Source organism: Thamnophis elegans, chromosome 15 (assembly GCF_009769535.1).
Source record: "Thamnophis elegans isolate rThaEle1 chromosome 15, rThaEle1.pri, whole genome shotgun sequence".
Lineage (NCBI taxonomy): Eukaryota > Metazoa > Chordata > Lepidosauria > Squamata > Colubridae > Thamnophis > Thamnophis elegans.
Genome location: NC_045555.1, coordinates 46,912,656 through 46,930,391, shown reverse-complemented (window position 1 = coordinate 46,930,391; position 17,736 = coordinate 46,912,656). Strand labels below are relative to the sequence as shown.

Below are 17,736 nucleotides of genomic sequence, written 5' to 3'. Positions count from 1 at the left end.
AGATTAAGTTGATCAAAATGGTTTTTGGCAAAAAGTAATATGAAATGCAGAAAGCCATATTATAATTGATGATAATCATGAAATGTTTAGGTTTCTGTAGAGACTTTTGTACAAATAATTAGAAAAATGTCTTATTAAATTTAGTAATCAATATTGACACTTCCAATCTAGCATTTTATATCCCATTTCCGGAGGGGGGGATGACTCCAAAAATAAGACCTAGCATGGTTACCTGTGTTCCTAATTATAAGCCCTATCCCCAAAATAAGCCCTACTTAAGAGCTTGCACAGCTGGCCATCTGCCCATTCCATCTGGTTGCTTGCAATGTCGCAGCCATGAGGCAAGGCAGAGGTGTGGTGGAGCTGCCCCACGCACCCCACACCTCCTTACCTCAGGGCCCCCGTAGCCAGTCCATCCATGCCCCGATTCCTGCCTTGTGGTGGCAGCACTGGCAGCCATGTGCAGCAGGAGCTCATGTGGCTATTGGCCCACTTCTTCTGCTTGCTCACAGCTACCATGGAGCAAGAGGCCAAGCAGTGTGTTGGTGCCGTGGCCATGTGGTGGGACAGGTGTTCGGGAGCGGGTGGACTGGCTGCGTGGGGTTGCGAGGGGCAGCTCCAGCCACCCTGCCTTATGGCGGCAGCCACACGGTTTGTTCATCCCTTCCACGAACAAGCCGAAGAAGTGAGCCTCCCGTACATTGGGGGTGGGGTGGGGGGGGAATAACACTCCCGAAAAATAAGACCAAGAGCTTATTTTGGGGGCCAAACATGGATAATGCCAACTTATGGGAGATATTTAAAAGTGGTTTGCTGTATATTTATTGACCCTTTTTTAACTTATTAGCTTTTTGTTCTTCAGAAATTCCACCAATATTAGTCAGGAATTAAATGAAGTGCATTTAAGATAAGAAATGTGAATAACCCTTTCTAAAAAATTTCTTCAAGGTATTGGTACACTTAAGGAGTACAAACTGGGATTCCCGCATTGCAGCTGGACAAGCTGTGGAAGCCATAGTAAAAAATATACCGGAATGGAATCCGACCCCACAACCAAAGCAAGGTGCTTTAAAGAGAGCTATACAAAATTCTGCTTATTTATGTATATACTGTGCATATGGATTTCAACTTCGAGAATTTTCCTAGACCTTGCTTGTAACATTTCTTTAGCTATGTAACATGCTTGCAAGTCAATGAAGAACACAATACAAGGGACCTCTTCTCTTCTATATAATAAGGGAGCTTTTTTCACTCTGGGGCAAATTGGGAATATGGAGAAAATACTATAGATCAGTGTTTCTCAACCTTGGTAACTTGAAGATGTCCGGACTTCAACTCCCAGAATTCTGGGAGTTGAAGTCCAGACATCTTCAAGTTGCCAAGGTTGAGAAACACTGCTATAGATGCTTTCTCACAGAATGACTGACCTAATGCAGGTGGCTAAATTCAGCCTCTGTTTATCAGAAAATAAATCACTAAGGTTGTTCCCTCAAGCCTCCTCTAAGCTCTCCTGATGCTCTGCACCATCTTGATATGCCTTTCTATTTTTTTTTCTGAGCAAGTGGGCATGCTCTCCCCCCCCCCAAAAAAAAAGCATTATGATACAACCTGACGCTTTCATTTTCTAAGAACACCTTGGGTGTTACGTGAGTCCCTAAAGCTTTATTGGGAGCACAAGTGCAGTGCTTTGCTGTCTTTCTATTTACTTTAAAAAATTTAATCAATGAAATCAATTGGGCAGGAAGTGTAAGCAAGTTCCAAAAATGTTCTTTGGGCATAACGTATTGGGTAACTAGGAGTTATATGATAGGAGCATTATCTCTTTCTTTGCTGTGCTTGCATATTTAGTTCTTTACAATGTTGGTAAAATAGAAAACGCCCGAATTATGTTTGGTCCATGCCCTTTACTCTGATCCCATTCTAAGTTTTGTTCACTTTTATCTAGAACGTGGCTGTGAAAATCAGGTGGAAGACGCCGCTACTTCTGATCGGTTGCGTTTTGACAAATTTGATATTTGTCGACTTTTAAAGCATGGTGCTTCTCTTCTTGGATCTGCTGGCGCTGAATTTGAAGTTCAGGATGATACATCTGGTATTTGTTCCCTTAATACTACAAGTTGTCCTGTATACTTAGCAATACTCTTTTTTTCATGTATTTGTCAAAAAAAAAACAATCTGTTCTTGTGATTAAATATATTTATTTACGTCCTCCTACAGCTAACTGAATCATTATCTCATCTTTAATAACTCAGATATTAATTATTGTGACAACAGAGACGGAATGCTACATGTTCTGTATAAAAACCTTTCTGTCATTGGAAGGAGACTTTTATTTCATAGAAGATAAGAGTCCAGTGTTTCTCAACCTTGGCAACTTGAAGTTGTCCGGACAACTTCAAGTTGCCAAGGTTGAGAAACACTGAGATAGATTCTAAACATAATCTTCTGCCTATATCTTTGAATTAATTAGTTGGGTACATTTTGCAAGTTTAGATGCACATGAATTGGCGAAGAAGCTTTTTCAGATCCGTTTTTCTGTAGTAGGTAAGCTATCGAAAGTTAACAATGGAATAAGACCTTGAAAATGTTGCCTGGAAAATATAACCTAGCAGCAAAGTAAATTATTGTGCAGATGTTCCATAATAGCACTTTTAAAGAGATAAGAGTCTTCCTTTTCAAACTGTTCTAACAATAAAAGCTGAACATAGTTTTCAAACCAAACATAACAATAATCGGGAGCTCTTTGGTGTGCTTTGCACGAAATTCCTTTCTTGTAAAGATCACTGGAGGGAACTAAGCCATTAAGGGTTATTTGGGGGCTTTTAGATTTAAGATGTGATCAGAACTTTTCATTTCAGGAAAATATAGATTTGCTTTGTTAGAACATAGGCTGTTATCCTTTTTAAGGTGAAGTGGATCCTAAAGAAAGAATAGCCCGACAGAGGAAATTGCTTCAAAAGAAACTTGGCCTCGATATGGGAGATGCGATTGGAATGAATACAGAAGATTTGTTCAATGATGAGGATTTGGACTACACACCTGCTTCATCAATTCTGGTACAGAAACAACCTGTAGGTAAAACTTCAGGTTATTTGACTACCTGGACGTACGCAGTGGATTTTATTTTTTATTTTTTTGTTTCGTTTGCACGATGCCAATAAATGCTGTTTTAGAAAGGCCAATCACGATTATCATTAGAAATGATTTTGCAGATTGAGGGATATCTGTTCTCCTTTTGAAGAACAGGTTGGGTGGGATCAAAGCACTGTTACAAGCTTTAGTCCAAGGGTAATTTTGAGTTGAGTTTGAGTTTAATTTTATTTATAGGCCGCCCAATCCCGGAGGACTCCGGGCGGCTTACAACGAGGGGAAAAAGAAAAGCAATAAAGAAAATAAGAATAAAAATAGACAAGTTAAAAAACAACACAGATACATTCGTTTCGGTCGGGGCTGGACCTCAATAATGAGGTCAGCAGCCCCAGGCCTGCAAGAATAGCCAGGTCTTGACAGCTTTTCTGAAGGCCATGAGAGTGGGTGAGGTCCGGATTTCAGGGGATAGTTCGTTCCAAAGGGTCGGAGCAGCCACAGAGAAGGCTCTCCTCTGGAGAGCCGCCAGCTGACATTGTCTGGCTGACGGCATCTGAAGGAGGCCCACCCTGTGGGATCTCACCGGCCGTTGGGAGGAGTAATTTTGCATCTCAAGCTCCTATTCTTCTAAAAAACTGTACAACTTCTTTGGTGGCACAGCAAGTTTGGGAGAAATATGAGTAACTGCGGCAAATGATGGAGTGGAGGGAAAGGTTTTTTTTTTTCATGAACAGAATGAAATTCTGCTGTTCTCAGATTTGTCTATGAACTTTTTCAGACTCTCCAAGCTGCGGAATTGATAGATTCGGAATTTCGAGCTGGAATGAGTAGCAGGCAAAAGAATAAGGCTAAAAGAATGGCCAAGTTGTTTGCAAAACAAAGATCGAAAGACGCAGTAGAGACCAATGAGAAAAGGTACTGTAAATGGAATTTCAAAAATTCAAGAGTTGGACAAGATCTTAGAAGCTGTCTAGTTGAACCTCCTTAAGTCAAAACGCATCAGGGGGAAACATTGTTTAATCTTTTCCTGACAAACATAACCAGGGACATATGATTCTGTGTCCAGAGTTACAACTGTTGCAGCAATGCTAGACTCACATGATTGTGATCTGGTCACTTGACAACCCCATTTGCACCTATGACAGGTTGCTAAGTGCCCCGTGATCATGTGACTTGCATTTGCAATCTTCCCTGCCATCTTTTCCCAAAATTGGGAAACCAGAAGTGAAGTTCACAAGCCACTGCTGCCTGCTAAAACAATCTATTTTGTCTTTTTTTAAAACAAATACTATGTCTTAATTTCTAAATGTTTTTTTTAAAAATCACAAACATTTTTTATTTGTATTTATAAAATAAATATCTAAAAATAAAAACGTAAATCCTTATTATTTTAAAATTTATTAAAGACAGCTTCCTCTGGTCTTCTGAGAGATGGCTGAAAAAGGGTCCATCCCGAAATCCAGCAGGATTTTTAACATATATGGGGCATTTGCAGCCATTCTGCCAGAGACAAGAGAACTCCCTCTCGTTTCTGGGGATTGGCTATAAATGCCGCGTGCTGCTGGAAATGTTCTCTGTCAAAATCCTGCTTGGATCTTTTTAAGCCAGCTTTTTTTTTTTTTTTTTTTACTTCGGTCAGTCTAAATGACCCGGGAGATCATTTTAACAACCACAGCTGGGATTGCGATTGTTGAGTGAATCAGTCACATGGACACCTTACTTAACAACCAGTTCACTCACCAACTGAAGATTCCAGCCTCGGTTATGATTATAAGTCAAGGACTATCTGTTCTTCATTTTGTGTCTTTAAAAAATATATATTATGGAAAACTGTCTTGTATATTTACTTTCATTGTTCTCAATTCCACGTGTTGCCCTGCATCTTATTGTTCTGTTTTAGTCAACATGGTAAAATTCTTGATCTGTTCTCAATTTGCCTTTTTTTCTCTGGCCCTTTTTCCCCTGATACTGGACAGCCACTTGTTTGTAGTTCTATATTCTTTTTTGTTTCAAAGTTTTATTTTTTCTTACAAATGTTGACATATTTTATAAACAAAGTATTGTCTGGGTCTTTTTTTTTACAGCCTCTCATATGCATAATCCATTTTACATCATAGTTCTGTTTCCAATTTCAGCCATATTATTATCTTTCCATATTTTTCATCTTATACTTATTTTCCTCTTAATACGTAAGCAATATCACTAATTGCCCCTTCAAAGTTAAACCAAATTATCATTTCATATTTCATCTGTTGGTCTATTTTACTATAAGCAACATATATCCTCTCATTCAATTTTAACATAGAGAGCATTTAATTTAATTAATTATCCACAATTAACAATGTTACTATAATTTCCTTATATCTTAATTAACTACATAACATTAACAATGTTACTATTCCCTTTAATCTACTAATAATATAGCTCTTCTTTCTCTTCATCCTCTAACCATTTTCTCTTGGGCTCTCAAAGATTCCACTTCTTATTAGTTTTCTTCTGTAGTTTTCTTCTACATTCTAAGGGTCTCCTGCTTGAGCGGAGGGTTGGACTAGAAGACCTTCAAGGTCCCTTCCAACTCTTGTTATTCTGTAAATAGTATATACATCCAGTCACTGCATTTAATAGTCATTCCATTAACGAAGCAACCTCCTATTCTGTGTATGTTTTTAGCATAATGAATCATCCATCATAACCTGAATCCTTAGTTTCCAATAGTGTTGTTTAATTTTCTGCAGTAAAATATTAAGAGTATAATGATAAATCATAAATTGAGTAAAGCAGCATGTAAGAATTATTAGTCTTGTTGCTGCCCTTATTGCGATAGTTCTCCTTTTTCAGTTTTTAGAAATTTCTGATGTTGGAATATTCTCAGTAATTATATCTGATTAATCCATATTCTGGCATTTGCTAATTATAATTTAATGTCTTTATAAAAGATACCTTCCCTAATATGAACCATTTTAATAGCATCATAGCAAATTTGTTTGGAGTATAAATACAGACAGTGTAATACAGGGTTGTTCAACCTTGGCCACTTTTAAGATTTCTGGAGTTTAATTCCCAGATTTTCCTAGCCAGGAGAATTCTGGGAGTTGAAGTTCACAAGTCTTAGAGTTGCCAAGATTGGACCCCCTGGTGTAATGTGATCATCATTATGGAAGTATTTGAGAAATATTTCAATATCTTTTCTAGCAATGACAGCACTGATGGTGAACCAGAGGAAAAAAGAAGAAAAATTGGAAATGTTATCATCAGTCAACCTGCAACTGACTCCAAACTTTTAGTTGATAATGTTCCAGAAGAGGTACAGGAATTCTTCATAATGGATTTAATTGACAGAAAATCTATCCTCCTTACTTGAAATGAAATATTTTCTTTTTAAAACATGTAACGCTCTCCATTAAATCCCACTCATTGTAGACATTACATTTCTCTTTAAAAGCAATAGTAATCAAAGCCAAACAGAAATTTTAAGATGCTGAAGTGTGGAATGCAAGCTTTCTCAGTTTGAATGGCTCATCTTAATACCATGCCAGTTCAGATCCTTTAAAGCTTGCTTAGCAACCATTTGAAGTTATGCTGGATCCCCCAAAAGATACTTACAACTCAGTTCTGGAGTTCTGCTTGACGGGGACACACACACACACACACACACACACACACACACACACACCTGGTTGCATGATCACATTTTGGGTGCTTGACAACTACTTCTCATTTATGACCATTTGCAGAGTCCCACAAACATATAAGTAAAATTTTCAGCTTTTTCCCCCCCAGTCACAAGTATTAACTTCTGTTGTGAAACAGTTGTAAAATTAGTCACATGGTGACCTGCTTAATGACTGCCGTAACTTAACCACCCTAATTTCAGGCTCAATTACAACGTAAGTGAAGGGCTGCCTTTTTGGGGCTCAGGAAGGAAAGTGGGGAGCAGACAGATCTTGCTTCAATTTTCCACTTGAGGTAGGAATAGGTTGGGACTAGAGAAGGATTTTTAAATCCAAAGCATATCATAAATCCTTACATTAATTACTTTCATTTTTGAATAGAATTGCTTTTTTCCAAATTATGCTCAGAAGATTATACCAAATGTAAATGATAATACATCACTCTTCCAGCTCAATGTTTAAAGCATAGCTTCAATTACAATCATAAGTCATATTTTTTTTCCCTTTAGAGTAATGAATGGCCTTTGGAAAGTTTTTGTGAAGAAGTGTGTAATGATCTCTTTGATCCATCCTGGGAGGTAAGTGTTTCTTTCTGTCCTTGATAATAACTGTATTGTAAGGAAGAGATGATTTTACAGTATGATTGCATTCAGGCTACTAGACGAAGCCCATAAAAAGATGTTGTCAGCACCTCTTCATTGAGTAATTAGGAAAGAAAACCACGAGACTCCATAGGTAGAAATCAAGTGTACTTTTACTAATTATAAATGATTAGAAGCATAGCAAAGCGAAGACTGATTATTTAGGCGCGAAAGCGATTGATATATAATATAACCCATTCCCCACCCCTTGGCATTCCCGTTACAGTCCAATCATAATTCTCCTAAGTGTCAGGTGTGAGATAACTTCGAAAGGCATCACCAAGATGGAATGTCGGTGCCGTTAGCCTTGGCGGGAACCTCCTCCGCATGCGTAGTCCGACAGGCAGCAGAACTCCAGAATCTTCCTCCAGCACAATTAGTAACCCCTCCCAAATACCATGCCCCCCCTCCCCGTTTCATGGCAGCCGAAGCAGCAGCAAAGCAGAGGCTGACAGATGTAAACTTCCTCCCAGAGGAAGACTTTCCTGAGAACAGGCACACGTATCCCTTCTTTTAGCACCACAGCTGGGAAACAACAGCCTATAACAGTGATGGCGAACCTTTTCAGCACTGAGTACCGAAAACGGAGCACACGTGTACACATGCGGCACCAAGTGCCAAAAAGGGAGCTCTTCGCATGTGCTCATCTGAAAAAGGAGCTGCCCGCGGGCATGTGCGCGCCGTAAAATTAACATCTAGTTTCCGGCGTGCACCTACATGCTGGACAGTAACTCTTCTGGTTACTGACATGCTTGCACACATGATGATCGCCTGGCCGGCGTGCATTCTCATGCTGGAAAGCAGAAGGCCAGCTCTTCCCATTTCCAACACTGCTGCGTGCACAAAGGCCAGCTGATCGTCATGTGCACCAGAAGAGGAACGGGGGCCGCCACGCATGCCAGGCAACATGGCTTTGCGTGCCACAGGTTTGCCATCACGGAGCTATAACTTGTTTATACTCACTGCCTCATCAATCAATAATATAGAAATACTTGATCAAATCTAATTTAAAGTAGGTGGGGATTGTTGTTTTGCTCCTTTGCATATTTATTGTAGGGTGAGTTATCCCCTTAATAAACCTAGGCATATGTTTATAAACATAGGTATCCCTTTCTAATTACGATGACCATAGAATGCCAAATGTGCATAATTATGTTAAACATATTTTCCCTTTAGTATCTGCATTGCATTGTTTAATGTGAGTACTTAAGGGGAGGACATTAAAAAGCAACAGCAGTTAGACTTATATACCGCTTCATAGGGCTTTCAGCCCTCTCTAAGCGGTTTACAGAGTCAGCATATTGCCCCCAACAACAATCCGGGTCCTCATTTTACCCACCTCGGAAGGATGGAAGGCTGAGTCAACCTTGAGCCGGTGAGATTTGAACCGCCGAACTGCAGATAGCAGTCAGCTGAAGTGGCCTGCAGTACTGCACCCTAACCACTGCGCCACCTCGGCTCAAGAAACTATGGAACAGCAGGAAATGTGCATTGGCTAATTAGACAGCTTTAGATAAGAAAAGGATTTATAATTTGAGAAGAAATACAAAATAGTCTTCTAATTCTATCTCATAAAGTCTCAAAAAATTACTGCAAATCAGGTCACATGGAAGGTAAGATTTTGGGTAGGGATAATCAGTGTTCTCTCGATATCATAGCAAACTCTGGTTAGATGCTGCCAGAGCAGAAAGAAAGAGATGGGGTTGTATATATGTATATTTATATATGTTTGTGTTGTATTTGTGCTGGTAAATAAATAAAGGGAGACTAGTATAGATCTATTTCAAGCTATTTAGCTCTCATCAGCTAGCCATATCTTACTGGGATTCAAACCTGGGCTGTATTGCATATTAGGCAGATGTGTTAACCACTAAGCCACAAGGTTCTCCTCCTTTATCAGCTGAGCCAGGGAAATAGGTATGTATTTAGTGTCACAACCCCTGGTATGCCCAAATATGGGAGGAAGCCTACTGCTTCCTTTCTCTGTCTATCGGCTCATCACAAGAGACCATCCAGACAGAAACCCAATATTTTTACTGTTGCCTTTGTTACATTTCTGTTGTATTTGTGCTGATAAATAAATAAAGGGAGACTAGTAGATCTAGATCTATTTCAAGCTATTTAGCTCTCATCAGCTAGCCATACCCTTACTGGGATTCGAACCTGGGCTGTATTACATATCAGGCAGATATGTTAACCACTTATATATGTTTGTATAAACATTGTGTGATGAAAAATTCTCTTCTTATAATTCCAGAATCTTAATATATTTGGGGGTGGGGGGGGCATCGGTGTTTTTTTAGATCCGTCATGGTGCAGGTGTTGGACTGAGAGAGGTACTGAAAGCGCATGGGGAAAGTGGCGGTAAAATGGGAGACAGCACTGTAGAAGAGGTGAGCTCGAAACAGAATTTGTTCACTCATAGCGCGATGTCTTCAACTTTCCAAAAAAGTAAATAGGACATCTTGTTGCATGCTTAAGCTCTGGGCATCAAACCCAACATTCCATTGTGCTTGTTAAGATCTTTATTGTTAGTGGAAAACAACGTATAGGTTTGTTCTGATCTTCAGAATGTTTCTGTATTAATGGAGTTTTTCATAAGGTGATTGAACTTGATACAGATTCTGTATCTATTACTTGGTTTTATACATGAAGTACAATGTGTTGGAGAATCAATTCTGTCACTGTATATATTGGGAGGTGAGCAGATGGTAAAAGTTTTATGCTTTCCTTTCATGTATTTTAGTAAACAGGTTTTAGGAAACAAGTTCAGATAGAAGCTAGCATGGCAATGTGAAAGCTGTACATAGAAGACCTTTTCCTCTTTGTTCTTTTTCTTTTAATTTGGGAAATATAGTTCTTTAACTAGCATGCTATCTAGTCTTCACCAGAATTGCACTAATTCTCTAGCACTGTTCATCGATGGAATTTTTAAAGTATCTTTTCTTATAGCAATAGCAGTTAGACTTATATACCGCTTCATAAGGCTTTCAGCCCTCTAAGCTGTTTACAGAGTCAGCATATCGCCCCCACAGTCTGGGTCCTCATTTCACCCCCCTCGGAAGGATGGAAGGCTGAGTCAACCTTGAGCCAGTGAGATTAGAACCGCTGAACTGCAGATAACAGTCAGCTGAAGTGGCCTGCAGTACTGCACCCTAACCACTGCGCCACCTCGACTCTGATATAGTATAAACGCCCGTATCTTTTTAAATAAATAAAATTTCCCAGGAACAGAGTAATCTTTTATGGTGCACCTTATAATAAAGCAGTCTAATAGAAAACCACAGAATTTTATTTTCCCTGCTTCATTATTGGTTACCTCTAACAATGCTTTCATACCAAGGGGAAATATTTTAATTTCTCATCCATTTAAAATCTCTTTTGATAAACAGATGATTCAACAACACCAAGATTGGCTGGAAGATCTGGCTATCAGGCTTCTTTGTGTATTTGCTTTAGACAGATTTGGTGATTTTGTTTCAGATGAAGTAAGTATGCGCCTTCAACGTTTCTACGCATATCCTAATTTTTTTTTTAATCGCACCTATAAGAGTGTTGTTTTCCTCTAACCTCAGGTAGTGGCACCTGTGCGAGAAACCTGTGCTCAAACTTTGGGAGTTGTGCTGAAACACATGAATGAGAGTGGAGTCCATAAAACTGTTGCTATCCTGCTAAAATTACTTACACAGGAGCAGTGGGAAGTCAGGCATGGAGGCCTCCTAGGGATAAAGTATGCTTTAGCCGTTCGTCAGGTAACTATTAAAAGTTTCTTCAAACTTTTGTTGCTTTGCCCCTGTCTCGAATGGTATGACTGTTGTGTGTTTTAAATTATGCATTGTTTTGTGTCGTTTTAAGTTTGTATCCCCCCTTCCCTGGTTTGAGTTGTGAGTCGCCCTGAGTCCCCTTCGGGGGGAAAGGGCAGCATATAAATAAAATAAACATTCAAACATACATGCTTGACTTTTGCAGTTCTGTGAAAGGAACCCATTTTTTAAAAAAAATACATGTGAATTTCTTGATAGCAGATAAATGCTAATGCGAAACATTGGACATGGAAGCTTTAAACTTGCACCATCAAAACTGAAGTAACAAAACTTAAATTATAGGTAGTCTTTGACTTATAATTGGTTGCTTATGACCAAAGTTATAACCCACATGAAAAGGGGGACTTGTGGCCCAGATCTGAAGTTCTGGCGATTTGAGAGGCGTTTGTGGTCATGTGACCACACTTCAGGCCCTCAGTAACAGCTGGCATTTATTTGCAGTAGCCCATGGTCACGACCTCATTTTACACCAGTTTTGCCCAAAAGCAGCATGAACTTTGGTTTTCAGCAAAATCCCACCATAGCAAACAGTGGATTCACTTAATAACTACCACAAAAGTCGTAAAATGTGACCATTACAATTTACAACCGTAACTCAAGGACTACCTATAATGGTTCTGAGTAATATGGGGGAAAAAGAAAGCGTGAAATTAAAGAGTGAGATCCTAGGAGGAATATATCAAAATAGGGTGAGGAGGTACTGAAAAACATCATTATTCTGTATGTAATAATTATTTTAACGTGTGGCTGTTGTCCATGGAAGGACATGTTCCATTGACTATTGAGATCAGCAACACATGTAAAGCTTTATAAATCATAAGCCATCCTATGAATTTGTTTGCAAACAAAAAACCCTGAAATCATCCATTTGCAGGAACATTTTACCGTCACGTGTGAGAATTAGAACAGTTTACTTTCCATGTATATTTTCACTCTTAAAATCCTTTTCAAAATTTCTTTTTAAATTATGAAAAAGACTATAATTGGCCTAAAATGTTCGTTTGGGATGTATAAGAGGAAGAAAAAAGAAAATGTGGACCTTCTACTGCGATCCTTTCACTTAGTTTTGAAAACAAAAACATGACCACTTTTTGCTGTTAAATTTTAGAGATACAATGTGAGGAGCTTGGGGGTCATATGTGGAGTGTCCTAAACGTTTCTTTATTTCACAGAGGGGAATAATTATGGTGAAAATCTATTTTACTTGAGAGCTTCAGTTTGTTTTAAAATTTTCTCTCTAATATTCCAGATGATCCCATAAATCATTTCTAACCATATATTAATGGTTGCTTCATTAATAATAATAAATAAACAGGTCCAACTGCACAATTTGCACAATCATGTATTTGCACAATCATGTATCTCTAGAGGAAGTGTTCTTGTTAAGAGCTCAAGTAACTATGGAACAGCAGGAAATGTGCATTGGCTAATCAGACAGCTTTAGATAAGAAGAAGGTTTATAATTTGAGAAGAAATACAAAATAGTCTTCTAATTCTATCTCATAAAGTCTCAAACTGATTCCATATTTGAGGAATAGTTTACACAAAAACAGAAAAAGTTCCCTATTTGTTTTCCTATTGCAACTTTCATCTCCCTCGCATTCTTCACTTCTAGGATATTTGCTTTAAATTCTTAGGCTGATGCAACAACTGGTTTGCTTTCTTCTTTTTTTTTCAGCTGATGCTCTAATATTTTGTCTTGCTATCAGGCACAGAGCAAGTTTTTAGACTGGCATAATCTGAGTTTTCTTTTTTTCAAGTCTTTATTTTTCAGTTTCCACTTTACTGCCACAACTAATCTACTGTAAACCTAGTTGACATGCATTTGTCAAGGAGTGGAAAGGAAGGAGGGTATTTTTTTAATGAATAAGCTACTGCCTATATATATATAGATCTTTCAAACTGTATTTTGAGGTGGTTCCCCCTGTCTGTACCCCCTTCCCTGATTGAATCGTGAGCCGCCCTGAGTCCCCTTCGGGGAAAAGGGCGGCATATAAATGTAATAAATCCAAATCCAATCCAATCCAGTTTACTCTTAATGATTGGCCTATCAGTTTTAAGATGCTGGTTTCATTCTTGAACAGAAAGATATGAGCATGAAAGAGGACACGATTGGAAAATAATTCTCCCCACAGGCTCAAAATCTCTTTTACCCTTGGATCCTAAGCTTAACAGATCTTATTTTTATAGGATCTAATTGAAACATTACTACCTAAAGTCTTGCCTGCAATCACTGAAGGACTACAAGATTTGGATGATGACGTTAGAGCCGTTGCCGCAGCATCTCTGGTGCCAGTTGTAGAGAGCCTTGTCCATCTCCAGCCGGAGAAAGTAAGTAGAAAGGCTAATATTTCTGTACTTGTTGGCTCTGGAGAACGTCCCAGTTGTGCCATATTTGACCTCATTGCATTTTTCATTGCTCTGCTCATATTCTAGGTACCTTTTATTCTTAATATACTGTGGGATGCCCTTCTAGATTTAGATGACCTGACAGCTTCCACAAACAGCATCATGACCCTTCTTTCATCCCTTTTAACTTACTCTCAGGTCCAAAGATGCAGGTAATCTGTGTAATTTTTCTAGTTGAATATCCTTGTTTTATTTTGCTCACCAGCGTTATTTATTGTTCAGCTGTCAAAATGGATCTTGGTATATTTTTAATGCACTTTGCATAGGCCTGTATTACCTTAGCTGTTTTGAATTGTGTGATAGAAACAATAATGATAATACATCACTATACATGATGGTGGCGCAGTGGTTAAATGCAGCACTGCAGGCTACTTCAGCTGACTGCAGTTCTGCAGTTCGGCTGTTCAAATCTCACCGGCTCAGGGTTGACTCAGCCTTCCATCCTTCCGAGGTGGGTAAAATGAGGACCCGGATTGTTGTTGTGGGCAATATGCTGACTCTGTAAACCGCTTAGAGAGGGCTAAAAGCCCTATGAAGCGGTATATAAGTCTAACTGCTATTGCTATGTGTATAATACATGATGTCATGCGTTCAGTCTCTCCTCCACTTCATCTTCCTATACTCGGCATAACCCACGATCATCCAAAAGTATTTAAAATGTAATGTTTTTCTTTTAAATTACGTGGATTCTTTGGGAATGTTTTGGGCCTTGCTGGCATCTCAGAAACCCTTAAAAACCTGGCTGTGGTCCTGAGGGGGGAGATCAGGAGGTTAAGGAGTCTCATCACAGAAATGTTATGGTGTTGCCCTCAGCTGCGATTCAGCATATATCTTTTTGTTTGAGGAAGGTTGCATTGTCAATGGTTCATTTTTTTTCAGTCACTTTTTTTATTTTGTCAGTTGCTCAGAGTCACTGAAAATTGATTCAGTAAAAAAAAATAATAATAATAATAATAGACATGTATTGCACCATGATATAAACTTTTGAGTACTGAGGGCTTGTTCAACAGAATGATTCAATAGCAATAGCAGTTAGCAATAGCAGTTAGACTTATATACCGCTTCATAGGGCTTTCAGCCCTCTCTAAGCGGTTTACAGAGTCAGCATATTGCCCCCAACAACAATCCGGGTCCTCATTTTACCCACCTCGGAAGGATGGAAGGCTGAGTCAACCTTGAGCCTGGTGAGATTTGAACAGCTGAACTGCAGAACTGAAGTAGCCTGTAGTGCTGCATTTAACCACTGCGCCACCTCGGCTCCCTCAAGACGGTAACCCTGCTGCTAGCTCTAAGATCAAGATAATTTCTGGAGGACATTTTGTGGTGGAGAGATAGAATCCTTTCTTCCACTACAGGGAGAAAGCGGCACATGTATATAAAAAAGTGAAACTCCACAAAATGCTAGGAAGCATAGAATTTTTCCTCACAATCATTTCACACAAACACACACACCAACATGAGATAAGTTACCTCCATTTTTCATTTCCTCCCTAAAGGTCAATTACTTTTGTGACTACTTAATACATGCAATTTTATCTGGCGTATTGGGGGAGGGGGAGGGGGGATTCACCCTTAAATGCGTCTCCCAACTTTTTATATCTGAGTTAAACACAAGCTCTCCGCTTAGTAATTTCATTCTTCATAAACATTGGGAATCCAACTTGAACACTTCTTTTTCTCCTGTAAATCTCTGCCCTATCAAGTTTTGTTCAATTAAATGTGCAATCCAATTATTTTTACATTTTTCGGAATGTTTTTCTTTAAAAACTTACCGTGGCTAAATGGAATGGGTGCAAAATTTTATTCATACTGTTTTGAACACAGTTCCTGTGATCTGCAGTTGCTCTATTCTCTATATCTTTGAACAATATAATAAGTACTCCCATTTTGGTTTTACATAAAAATGTACTCATTGTTAATTAGATATCCTGCCTTTCATCCAGACATTCAAGGTAAAATAGCACTCTAGTCCAGTTTTTCCTCCAGAACAACCAATGTGTGGGATGAGAGCGATCCCCAAATCAAAAAAGCTTTCATGACTGAAAGTATGGACTGTCGTCACTTATAAAGCCCTTTATGGTATTGGACCTGGGTACTTGAGAGACCGCCTGCTGCCAATTACCTCCCAAAAACCCATTAGATCACACAGAGCAGGCCTCCTCCGGGTTCCGTCTACTAGCCAATGTCATCTGGCTACTACCCGGGGGAGGGCCTTCTCTGTGGCGGCTCCAGCCCTTTGGAACGAGCTCCCCGCAGAGATTCGGACCCTCACCTCTCTCCAGGCCTTCCGAAAAGCCGTTAAAACCTGGCTGTGTCGGCAGGCCTGGGGTCGATGAGTTCCCTTCCCCTCTCGAATCGTGTGGCTGTTGGTTGATTTAAATTCCCTGTACTTTTTGTTGTAGTTCTTGTGTTTCTCTTCCCCTCCTTGGGTTTGTGCGCTGCCCTGAGTCCGCCCAGGAAAAGGGCAGCATATAAATAAAATGAACCTTGAACCTGAAGGTGAATTAGGACCTAGTTCTCCTGTGTGCTGCTTGGAGAATCTAAGCATGGGTTCAACTTCAGTTTGTCTGCCCGGTGACTGGGTTAATTTTAGAGTCCTTTTAGCCATGCTTCCCCTCTTGACCTTCAGTTTATCAACTCAGTCAAGCCCATCAGCATGAATTTTGACTCCTTTCCTTTACATTTCTATACATTTTTAAAGTAGGTTTTTTTTTGGCGGGGGGGACCTTCCCAAGGCATAAAATAGGCTTTTAAAAATAATAATAGGGTAAATGTTTGAATTGCTTATTGGCAGTTGGGTAGATATTAGTAGGCTACATAAGCTGACTTGTATCACCATAATGATAATGTTTTCAACCTGAAAATATGAATATGCATTGCAAAATGTATTGACTAATTTATGGACTCATATATATTTTTTTATCTTTATTGCTCCTCCACCATGTTTCAGTATTCAGCAGTCACTCACGGTTCTGGTACCACGTGTGTGGCCATTTCTTCATCACACAATAGCTTCTGTCCGAAAAGCTGCATTAGAAACTTTGTTTACTCTGTTGTGTACACAAGATCAGGTGAGTAGTTGCTATCATTAGAGTAGTGGCTGTCAACCTTTTGGGCACCATGGACCGGTTGCATGGAGAAAGGTTTTTCCGCGGACTGGAGGTGGTGTGGATTTGCATGCTGCCTGCATGTCACGGATGGGGTTTCGCTTGTTTGCACGGGCCAGTTGTTGGCATGCAGCGGGTCAGTGCTGGATCCGGGATTGGGACCCTTGCATTACAGTACAAGGGCAAAGAAAGTTTGGTTGCACTTGATTCATCCTTCGAGACCGCCTACTGCCACATACCTCCCAGCGGCCAGTAAGATCCCACAGGGTGGGCCTCCTTCAGATGCCGTCAGCCAGACAGTGTCGGCTGGCGGGCCCCCGGAGGAGAGCCTTCTCTGTGGCTGCTCCGACCCTTTGGAATCAGCTACCCCCAGAAATCCGGACCTTACCCACTCTCATGGCCTTCAGGAAAGTTGTAAAAACCTGGCTGTTCCGGCAGGCCTGGGGCTGCTGACCTCACTGTTGAGGTCCAGCCCCCGATCATAACGAATGTATGTGGTGTTGTGATTTTAAACTGTCTTTTTTTTCTCTCTTTTTTGTAAGCCGCCCGGAGTCCTTCGGGATTGGGTGGCATATAAATTTTGATAATAAATAAATAATAAATAATAAATAAATAATTCATGATTATGTAGAAATCCCATTTTTCACTTTTGTTTTTCTCTATAGCACATTCAAAGCATTTTTCATTATTACAACAATCCCAGTATTTAAAAATACAACTAATGTAGTGCAGATGAGTCATTTAAACTTGCCGTATTGCAGTATGGTAATTCTGACCTGTTTCGTTAAAGCAATTTGCTGATAATTAAAATAATTTTTATGTATTCCTTTTTGTTGTTAGACTTCTGCAAGCTGGCTAACTCCCATTTTGCAAGACATGTTAAGACATATCTTTCAGTTCTGTATTTTGGAAAGTAACCAAGAAATTTTAGAATTAATACATAAGGTATGTGTCCCATTAGGCCTTACATTTGCATTACCTTATTAATAAATCTGTG

At 39.4% G+C, this 17,736-nt stretch overlaps 1 protein-coding gene across 2 annotated transcripts in view; it reads left to right on the top strand.

The window, feature by feature from the left end:
* BTAF1 (B-TFIID TATA-box binding protein associated factor 1) overlaps positions 1 to 17,736 on the top strand; it is a 75,291-nt gene that overhangs the window by 19,870 nt on the left and 37,685 nt on the right. The window contains exons 3-15 of one of the 2 annotated variants that reach the window (XM_032231657.1): positions 949 to 1,063; positions 1,946 to 2,092; positions 2,908 to 3,056; positions 3,866 to 4,002; positions 6,280 to 6,391; positions 7,268 to 7,336; positions 9,703 to 9,792; positions 10,792 to 10,887; positions 10,975 to 11,151; positions 13,414 to 13,554; positions 13,660 to 13,784; positions 16,583 to 16,703; positions 17,580 to 17,684. In XM_032231657.1, the coding sequence (XP_032087548.1) occupies positions 949 to 1,063; positions 1,946 to 2,092; positions 2,908 to 3,056; positions 3,866 to 4,002; positions 6,280 to 6,391; positions 7,268 to 7,336; positions 9,703 to 9,792; positions 10,792 to 10,887; positions 10,975 to 11,151; positions 13,414 to 13,554; positions 13,660 to 13,784; positions 16,583 to 16,703; positions 17,580 to 17,684 (1,584 nt within the window). Of the gene's footprint in view, positions 1 to 948; positions 1,064 to 1,945; positions 2,093 to 2,907; positions 3,072 to 3,865; positions 4,003 to 6,279; positions 6,392 to 7,267; positions 7,337 to 9,702; positions 9,793 to 10,791; positions 10,888 to 10,974; positions 11,152 to 13,413; positions 13,555 to 13,659; positions 13,785 to 16,582; positions 16,704 to 17,579; positions 17,685 to 17,736 lie in introns of both variants that reach the window. The other variant, XM_032231655.1, reaches the window with a different exon arrangement.